The sequence below is a fragment of the Anarhichas minor genome, unplaced genomic scaffold, assembly GCF_050575085.1.
Source record: "Anarhichas minor isolate MPS153535 unplaced genomic scaffold, ASM5057508v1 ptg000017l, whole genome shotgun sequence".
NCBI classification, from domain to species: domain Eukaryota; kingdom Metazoa; phylum Chordata; class Actinopteri; order Perciformes; family Anarhichadidae; genus Anarhichas; species Anarhichas minor.
Window position 1 is genome coordinate 13,081,545 of NW_027466463.1, and position 10,039 is coordinate 13,091,583.

General features: G+C 42.7%; 1 protein-coding gene across 1 annotated transcript in view; it reads right to left on the reverse strand.

Moving 5' to 3' along the window:
* Positions 1 to 10,039, reverse strand: part of plce1 (phospholipase C, epsilon 1) — a 56,002-nt gene extending 45,963 nt beyond the window's left edge. The window contains exons 1-3 of the mRNA XM_076092898.1: positions 9,431 to 10,039; positions 8,891 to 9,301; positions 8,562 to 8,771 (exon numbers count right to left, since the gene is read on the reverse strand). Coding sequence (XP_075949013.1) covers positions 8,562 to 8,771; positions 8,891 to 9,301; positions 9,431 to 10,039 — 1,230 coding nt within the window. The remainder of the gene's footprint in view (positions 1 to 8,561; positions 8,772 to 8,890; positions 9,302 to 9,430) is intronic.

Below are 10,039 nucleotides of genomic sequence, written 5' to 3' on the forward strand. Positions count from 1 at the left end.
AGTGTGTCATTTGGAACTGAGCAGGATGATAAATTAAATGCGAGGTAATGTTATTTACTGAGTGAATATATTTTTTTTGCACCAAATGTTTCCATCCCAGATTATGTTCCTGCGTTTAGAAGTGAAACCAAGTGTCCCGTGACATTAAATATCTACGCATGTATCCGTATATGTATCCCTTTCATTGCAAACTAATATTTACGAGGTCAAATATGAATCAAACTCCATCCGCCGATGAAAAACACCGTTATGGCTGAAAGCTCCAGATAAAGCGAGTAAGTGGTCCTTGAGTTTGGGGTTGTTCTGTCAAAAAACTATAGAAAACCTTGTAACAACAATATTCATATGGTGAACATAACTATACAATGTAACACTCTTCACTCGCCTTATCTTCTGAGCATCCATGTGATATCTTAATGTTGTTGCAATCCTCCCCTGTATGTTAATTGCAGGCTAAAACACTCAAATATAGCGTATTCCATGTTGCGGGTAAAGCCTTATTACGTGACATTGAGGCGTCATAATGGCTAAATAAGCCACGTTCCAGCTTTGCTTTCATAAGGCCCACGTGACACTGTGGGCCATTAAACCAATAGAGACGAAGGCCAAGGCCACTAAATCCTTGTTACACTTCAAAACCATTTCCGTAACAGCTATGAATCACCTCACTAGTCATATAACACATCTTCACAGGAAGAAACTGGATTTGTTGAAATCAAAAGGTAATCTCTTGTGTAAGAGCGAACACAGAGACACCCTCATAAGAAAAACAGGCACAGGTCTAAATGATTTTTTTTTCGTTCAGATCAAAAGGTAATTTCTCCGGTAATAATGGTGTTGGCAAACTCGTAGACACACACATTATCACAACAGGCACAGGTCTGAGTGAATACAGTGTGTCCTATTGAATCTGCCTAATCAAGAGGAAGAATTAATCAGTTTCATGCCCAGTTGACATCAAAGTGATCTTCAGAACAAAGCCAACAGCTGGCCTGCCCTCACTCTGTGCTTTGCATGTCTTTGATCGATACTCCGCTAATGAGACTGGCCTCCTGAGCCAGTAATGAGAGGTCAGATTCATGTATTATACCACACTTATTAAAGTAATTGCCTTGAGAAGGCACAAAGTCCCCCCCCCCCCCCCGATCAATATGAGTTAAGACAATGATACAGCATGACGTGGCGTTGTCTCGTTCAACCACTGCACATGGACAGACCAGCCTGCTACCTCTTTCTTTCTCTTCACACCTCGGAGTGGTTTATTATAAAGCACAGCTTATATTCTACAACCTAATATTTGCAAGGATAGTTCGTGAAAAACACCACCTGTCCTGTTTATTTCAATAAGTGTGCTGCCCTCTGGTGGGCATTCATATACAGTAAGCACTGATTATCTTAAGTCAAAAAATAAATAGAAATGACCGATAAGTCCATTAATTATTTAGTTTAGTTATACAAATAAACTAAACAATCTACTTTTATGGACAGAATGGATATTCAACAATCTGGGAAAATAATCAATAAATTAACTAATAATGAAAATAATTGTTACTAGCAGTCATCAATTAATATCTTTGTTATTGTTTTTATTTATTTATTAATCCCTTATACAAAATATTGAAAAATATAATAATAAAAATAAATCTAAGAGCCTTAGGTGTCAACTATAATTAGCTTGTTTTGTCTGGCAATATCCCAAAAATATTCAATTTATTATCACAACAACATTTAGAACATTTGAGAAGCCAGTGACTATTTATAATCACTAATCAACTAACTGATTACTTTATGAATTGATTCAACACTTTGCTGCAATAACACAAGGATGACTCGGACAAGAGTGCACACACACACACACACACACACACACACACACACACACACACACACACACACACACAAGCATGCAGATCAAATAGCAAGAGGAAGCATAGTTTGTATGTCAAGAATGTCAGATTTCTCATGAAGCCTAAACCATGAGTCAGACTTCAGCAGTTGTAGGTGCTCACATACCAAAAATATTTAGCAATCCAAGTTCATCTGCAGCATCTTCTTCTTCACTTTCTCCACTAGATGGCACCAACGCATCACTTTTCATTTTGTCAATTCTAATTCCAATCAGTTCTCTCACATTATCACAGCTGTTGTACTTTTTAATATCACAAAAGAGAAGGTGGACACAGAGTTCCTTCAAAGTCATGCTTGAGCCTTTTCATCCGAGCCCACTGTATTTGTCTTTAATTTAACAATACATGAGAAGATACTTGCGTAATACGATTGTCAGACTTTGACGTTGTGTTCGGAGGTGCAATTTAAAGTGGCAACACAAAAACAGAATATGCAATTTAAACTATTACGGCACTGCATCCTATAAGATTATGGGTTTCATTTTGGCTAAATCCCCCTCGATGACCTCTCAAATTATGAGTCAAAACGTTAAGGAAGGGGAGGCGACAGGATATTTTTACATCAATTGTGTTATTCTTTGAGTGCAGCAATAATAGCATGACCCACAACTGCTTCATGCGCTCATTTAATCCTTTTTTGGGGGAATTTTCTTGGTCCATTTTCATCCAAAATGCTCTTTTCTAAATCAAACCCGCAGGTGTTGGCGGTGTTACTGGGTTATCCCAAAATGTGATTACATCACTGGGGGCGGGCAGAAACAGTGTGACGCATGTAGCAGTCGTGTAGTCAGCAGAGATGCTATGTCACATAAGGTTGGGAGAGGTCAAAAGAACAGAAAGTTAGTCACCATGACAGGAAGTTCGAGTTTGTTTGCCTGTGTTTACATTTCTCATATGTGGCCAAAGTTCATGTTGTGTATTTGGATGGATGTCCACATGATAATGCATTCCCAGGGTTATCACCCAAAAATGGACATATACAGGCTATGTAATACTGATAAGGAGCTTGTCTGTATCTTGTGCTGTATACTGCATTCAACCTCATGGGGTCAAAATGCTCCACTGTTTGTGTTTGTGCGTCGGGTCCTGACCCATAGTTCAACAGCCTCGGCTCTGGATCTCTGGAGGGAAACTTTGCCAGTTTCTGGAGCAGCACAATTTCCCCACAATATCACAGAGATGTGAGAGGCCTTCGCTAACACACACACACACAAATTTTGACTCCACGCAGCAAAAACACACCCACATGCGGTTTTGACACCCTTCTGTCACCCCACAAAAACAAACAGATGGAATGTGTTTCAACAAAACACAGCCACATGCGCTCCTGTGCAGCGGGTTTAAGCTCATTTATAAACAGCGATGGAGCTGGGATTGAAATCTCTCCGAGCTCCAGGAGCGGAGAGCTCACGCCGTTTAAGATGCTGTCACCGTGAATAACAGTACACCTTATAAACACATGCTGGATATTTATTTTCCTCGCCATTTTCTGTGGAAGCAGGCATCTGACTATAAACAGTGTGTCTCAACACACACACACACACACACACACACACACACACACACACACATACACACACACACACACACACACACACACACACACACACACACACACACACACACACACACACGCACTAATCTCAGGCTAAGCCGCAACACCCAGCTGGGTGAGAGAGTGGCCTGCTAGGCACATTCCTTTGTAGTGGCACAACACGCAGAGAAAGAACATAAGAATGATAGACAGAAGGTTAAATGAGTGTGACAAACACGGAGGGTGAGCGTTTGTGTGTGTGTGTGTGTGTGTGTGTGTGTGTACGGTTGTGATTAATATTATAATTCAGTACCGATACTGCTTGTTGAATCCTTTCATTTCCCTAAAGATTCTTTTGAAATAGTTGATTAAAAAAATGTGTATTCCTTTGTTGTTTGTATTCTTTATTTATTTTTTAGCTGAATGACTACATTACTCCTTGCTGCATTCTGTGTAACAACACTGATGCTATTTCAAGTTTCTTAACTGAATCATAATGTTGACAGCAGGATTAACACAATAACATGCCTTGTTGATTACACACACACACACACACACACAAAACAATTGCAGGTGTTCTGCACTAGACTGGAAAACTACAGCGTTGCTCAACTCCCGTTCACCCTGCAGAAACGTACAAGCCGTGCTCAGCCAATCCTCACCGCCTGGCATCATATAGATGTTCTTTCTCTTACCTTTGTGATCCAAACTCTTTTTCCTAAGTACGTTGGAGTGTGTACACACACAGCAAGCGGCTTAATTCTACCATCTCGCACTGTGGGTCAGCGACTCTCAGATCCTTTCAATAAGCTTGTAACAAGAAGGAATAGAGCTTGTTGTGCATGCATACAGTAAGTGTGTTTATGCCGCGTAAATAAACTAACACACACTGACAAAGAAACGAACCAGCCTGTTTACTGAGGCGATAATCTGGGAAGGCAATCTATGCGATGTCACAACATGGCAGGGAATGGATGAAAACCGGATATTTGCTGGACATTGTATCTTAAGAAACGCTACCTTTGAAACAAGCAGTGGTAACCAAGAACTAGATGTGTTCGCCAGAGTTATTACTCGAGCTCATAAATAACCGGTCTTTAAACATATTGACCCGTTTTACAGGTATGGTTGTTTAACTGGCAGAGGGCTGGAGGGGAAATAGCCTTTAACAGCACAAACAAGAATGAGTTTAACAACAAGTCCCATATGTCACAGGCCGCCTCTTATTGTTTTGGAACAGCTAGGTTAACATTTGCTGAACAGAAACGACAGCCCTGAAGCTGTAGACACCATCAATGAGCACTACGGTGTAGCCCTGCAAACCATGCCGACAGGAAATTATTATTTTTATTATATGTCAGAACATAACAAGAGACGTCGCTGGGCCAGATAATAGATGACCTCCTATGGGATTAACAGCCAATATGAACATCCTATTTCTATAGAATGTTTGAGGTATGCAAGTGAAATGTAGCGTGCAAGAAAGTCCCGTGGGTTGGTAAGTAGGTCCATCATTCAGTTCATGTGTAAAACGCAGCAGTATGCATCATTACTTAACAGGAACTCGATGAGCCACAGTAGCAGAGTACGGTGTGGGGTGCAACGGAGATAAATGGCAATGAACATGCGGTCACATAAACTGGAAAACCGAAGACAGGAAAATGAAATGTTGCCTAATTTATACAGTTTCAAAGTGGGATGAGTTAAAATAATATTTCAGGCACCACCAAAGAGTAAATGGGCATCAAAAACTCTCCCAGACGGATCGACGGTACAGACGATGAACTGTGCTAAACAACATCGCCAAGACACAGAACTTGTGTATCAAAATCTAAGGAGAGACGTCAACTCCAACTCCCAAGGAGCATTTCAGATAACAGATGTTTTATATTTACTTTCCCAGCACAGATATCCCTGGATATGAACTGGCATCTCTCGAAGGAAGAATGTGTTTCTGTCCCCGAAGACTACTTGCATCCTCAATAATGGGAAGATGATATATTTACAAGCATCCATCTCTCAGTCCCTCAGCCCAAAATCGCTACGGAAAAAAAAAGTTTGTGGTCGTTGACTGTGTGTGTGTGTGTGTGTGTGCGCAAGGGGTGCGCATGGTCACTTACCATTTAGCCTCGCACCACTTTGAGTTAAATGAAAGGACGCAGCAGGGCTCTAATTGGTAGACTCCACAAAAGCCAAACAATAAAGTGCCTCTGGCTCAGAGACCGCTTGATCCCTATACACCAGAAGTGTATGAGAGTGTTTTCACTGTAAAACCTGCACAAAGTAATGAAACACCCTCTTGTTTTGTGTTAAACTTTACTGACACTTAGTTGTATGACAGTTTAAAAAAGAAAATATATATATTGTAGGCACAGTGATCAGTGCATGGAGGGAACGAACAGACAGTCTAATAGGAACACTGTTTGCATTTTTACTGCTCAACTCTGGGAAATGGGATGGGAAAGTCTTTTCCCTCCGATCCAATTTGCAATATTTTCCATCATGTTCATTTTCCATTATGAACGTATGTAGAAATCTATATAAAACATAAGTTAATGGCTTTGACTGGGTCTAAACCTTTTTGTTTCCACTCTCTCACTCTCCCTATTCTCTTCCAAATAGTCCATGCCTGATTCCCCCCTACCTTGTTTCTCACATGGTCGATTTTCTTCTTTTTCCACTGTTAAAATCGCATTTTCTCCCTCTTTCTCTCCTAGTGTTTTACCCTTCCCTCTCCCTTCCTCTCTCTCTCTCTCTCTCTCCAATTCCACCTTCATATAATCCTGTGTTCTTTGGCTCGCTTCATTAGCTGTAGCAATAAACACACAGGGCCACAGGATACCTTCAGAAAACTCCTCAACGTGATAACTGCAGAGTCAGGCTTACATGCCACATATAGGGAGTCTGTGAACATAATGTGTGTGTGTGTGTGTGTGTGTCTAAAAGGCTGAGGGGAGCAGAGACGGACAGAAACAGTGTTTTGTCTTTTGCAAACATGCAATCAATTTACAAAGTTGTATTATAACTAAGATTATTACAATGGGTGACCAGATGGTTCGGAATGAAAAGAAACATGCTGTATTTCATGTTTCTGTGTTGAAGATTTTAACTCAAATGTCGTATTTTCTCTGATCTTTCCATGTATGCCATCTAATAAAACAGAAACGTATAGAAAGTTTATAAGCGACTGCATGTTTATGACTGCATGACTCCCATTTGTTGCTAATGGGATGCGTTCCTACTTTTTCATAGTATTTGATGATTCTGATGACAGCCCTGCTACAACTCTACTTATTGCCTGCTGCTCGGTGTTCTCCGCGTTCCTCTGGTGACCTCTTACAGGAGTAGCTTGCGTGTTGTTTTGACAAGGGAAGTGCTGGCGACTCCCCCGTTTTCAATAGGCTCATTATTAAAGCAGCTCTGCCTGGACTCAACTCAGCCCATATTTCTACGACCACAACGGACTCATAAAAACACGTTGGCAAAGTCGGGAACCACACTGCAGCATGCGCACGAGTACGAGTGTGTGTTCTTTATGGCTCGAGTGTACAAGCCCTCGTCCACACATGAGAAACGTAAGACAGTACTTGGCTCTGTTGTGGCTGTGCATGAACCCATAAAAAAAAAAAAATGCGCAGTAAAGTGCCCATGTAGACACACTCGGCTTGCTATATAATATCTATCTAGCAATTATATCTTTCAAATATCTATATTTAAAAAGGTGCAATATACAGGTTTCTGAACATAATATAGCAGCAAAAAGGGGAAAAGCAGAGGGATTCATAATAACGCTCAGCTGTCGGCTTGTTAAGAGCAATAGAATTGCTCCCAATCTCATATATAGCGCATTTAATGTAGCTCCATACAGCGACACTTGCATGTGGCAAAAAAAGTTAGATAGAAAATACAATATTCTTCTTGGCATTACAATACGATAAACTTGGAATTGTGTAATTCTGTGGCTGTGTGCGTCTGTAAGGCACTGGGTTACGGTCTCCATGTGTTTTTACAGGAAGAGGAGGGAAAAGATAACTAAAACCAACAGCAGAGTATCCTGTGTGATGCTGCTGATCCTCAGGCGACACAGATTCTCAGAATGTTTGCACCTCTCAAGACCGAATGCCTGACTTATGACAGAATGACTTCTATTGAAAGATAGCAAAAAGCTGAATATTATCTGAAATGTGGTCAGCCAAGGCTGCTCCAGCTGAACAGCTCCTGTGAGATGTTCGTAAAAAAACACTCGCTCTTGCTTGGAAACTCGATATTAGCTCAGAAAACGTCCCGGGTCTCCACTCCGTCTCGCTCGGTCTCTTTTCCTCCATCCTCCATCTCTCTCTAACTTTCTCACTCTGTCTTGCTCATTTACCTTCTCTCAAGCAATTTCCATGGCTATAACTTTAATGTAGACGCCAACTCTGCTCAGTCCATTTACTCTCTCACACACACACACACACACACACACACACACACACAGAAGGCACAGTCATTCAGTCTGTCAGTAATATGGGGAGCAGGACTAACAGTGAATAAATCATTTTTCCGCAGCAGGGGCCTACCCTGAACAAAGAGCCTGTGTGTATGTGTTTTAGGGATGTGAATGTGTGTGTGTGTGTGTGAGTGTGTGTGTGTGTGTTGGTCTATTAACATATTCCTTGAACACATTATTCATCCTTCATGCATAACAGGCATAAGATTTCAACCCAAACAGAGGAAAGCAACAGCCAAGAACAATTTTTCAATCAAGTCATAAATACTCTTGCGCCACTGCAGCTGTGACATTTGCACTTTTTCTTGTGGCAGAGAAAAGACAGAGCAAACCACATTTAAACCCAAAGCCTGATCACCTGTGGCATATCCATGATTATCGTGCTGGTTAACATTGCAGACTTAGTTATAAATCATTTTGCCCTGGTGCAGTTCTCTCCTAACAGGAGTGTGTTAACAGCCAGAGCCTCAGTGTGAAAGATAAACTATCAAAGGCCTGAGAAGTTCACTGCATCGCCGTCTTGAAATCTACGTTTTCATAACCTTAACGGCCCATTTGAGTCCTGGAGTGCTTCTATAATGCATTTGGACGACTACAGTCTTGTGAAGTTTCTGTGTAGTCATTCTCTCACCTGCTGCAGCTTAACTCCAATGAAACGTAGCATCTCCCTGCAAACGCTGAATTCTTCTTTGACACCACCCATCACGGTTGGCCACACATTCTTCTTGCTGGGTTGCCACATCCTCTGATTAACAACCACCTCCCAGACCTCCTCTGAGATGCGTCCAGACGGCAGCGTCTTGACAATCGCTCTGGTTCCCGTACACACCGACTTGGTCACCTTATGGAGAGAAGAAAAGTGTTTCAGCACTAGCGAGGGTGATAAAAGCAAACTAATTTATATAAAAGAAATAAACACGTTCAAGATACCAACAGAAAAGGAATCTTGCATGGAAATACCTTTTGATTATTCTTGAAGAAGCGTCTGACCAGGACAGTGGAACGCTCTTTACGGTTCCTGATAAAGTCTGCGTTATCCGAGAGACCCTCTCCATCTCCTTCGTCACTGCTGCTGCCCCCGCTGCAGTTCCTGGTCGCAGCTGAGGGCGACCTCCCGTCGTTCCTCAGGGTCGTCCTCATGGTTTCCAAAGATGCTCTTCTCGGAAATAGTTTTCCCAGGGAGCATTTCTTAACCCTGGGCCTTCTGTTGAGCCTCTCTAAACTGGAGTAGCTGTCTTTGACACGGTGCCGGCGAATTTGTCCATTCTGGTGATGCTGGCGGTGTTTGGGAAAGGGGGAGCCAGAGGGAGACGACAGCAGAGAGCCCGGCTCACTCGATGGACTGCACTGAGATGAGAGGCAGGGTGATGTCTAGAAGCAGAAAACATGGTTAATGGCGTTTCTGTACAGCTGAACTAGCAGTGCCTCGAATACACAGTGTGGCGGCTAAATGTGTACAGATTGCAGATGTCATGGACGAGCGACGTCCTTCTTTATTACCTTGTGGAAAGCCAGCATTGACACAGGAAGGCTGCTGCGACGGATTTGTCTCCGGTTGGGCTGAGGGAGGCTCGGACTGTGAGCGGGGCTGGAGCCGGGGCTCGAACTGGATCTGGGACTGTGGCAGCAGTAGATGTTTGGACTCATGTTAAGGCTAGTCAGGGTGCAGGAGCATCGGTTGCTGCCAGTTCTGTTTCTGCCTGCATCCACGCCCTCTCCAGGGGTGTCCAGCTGGCACTGAGATCCCTCTGAACTTTTCCCAGGTATCTGAGTAACAGCGTGAGATATTCCTTCAATTTTCTTGCCAGCCGACGGCTCTGGATAACATTTCCCTTCGCTACTCAAGAGTTTGGAGCTGTAATCCAAACACTCGTATTCCTCGTCCAAAATTGTCCCTTTCCCACTGTCACACGACAGCTTCCTATAAAAGAGCAGGGACGGGCTGCTCCGCTGTTTTGGCGACCACAATTGGTCAGAGTACCGCCACACTTCCTGGCTGTCGCTTGCGTGTCTGGGTTCTCTGCTGGTTCTGCTCCCGGTGGATGGAGGTGAAGCACGCTGAGCCAGGACGACGGCCCCGACCGGAGACTGATTTTCTTCAGTAGCCAT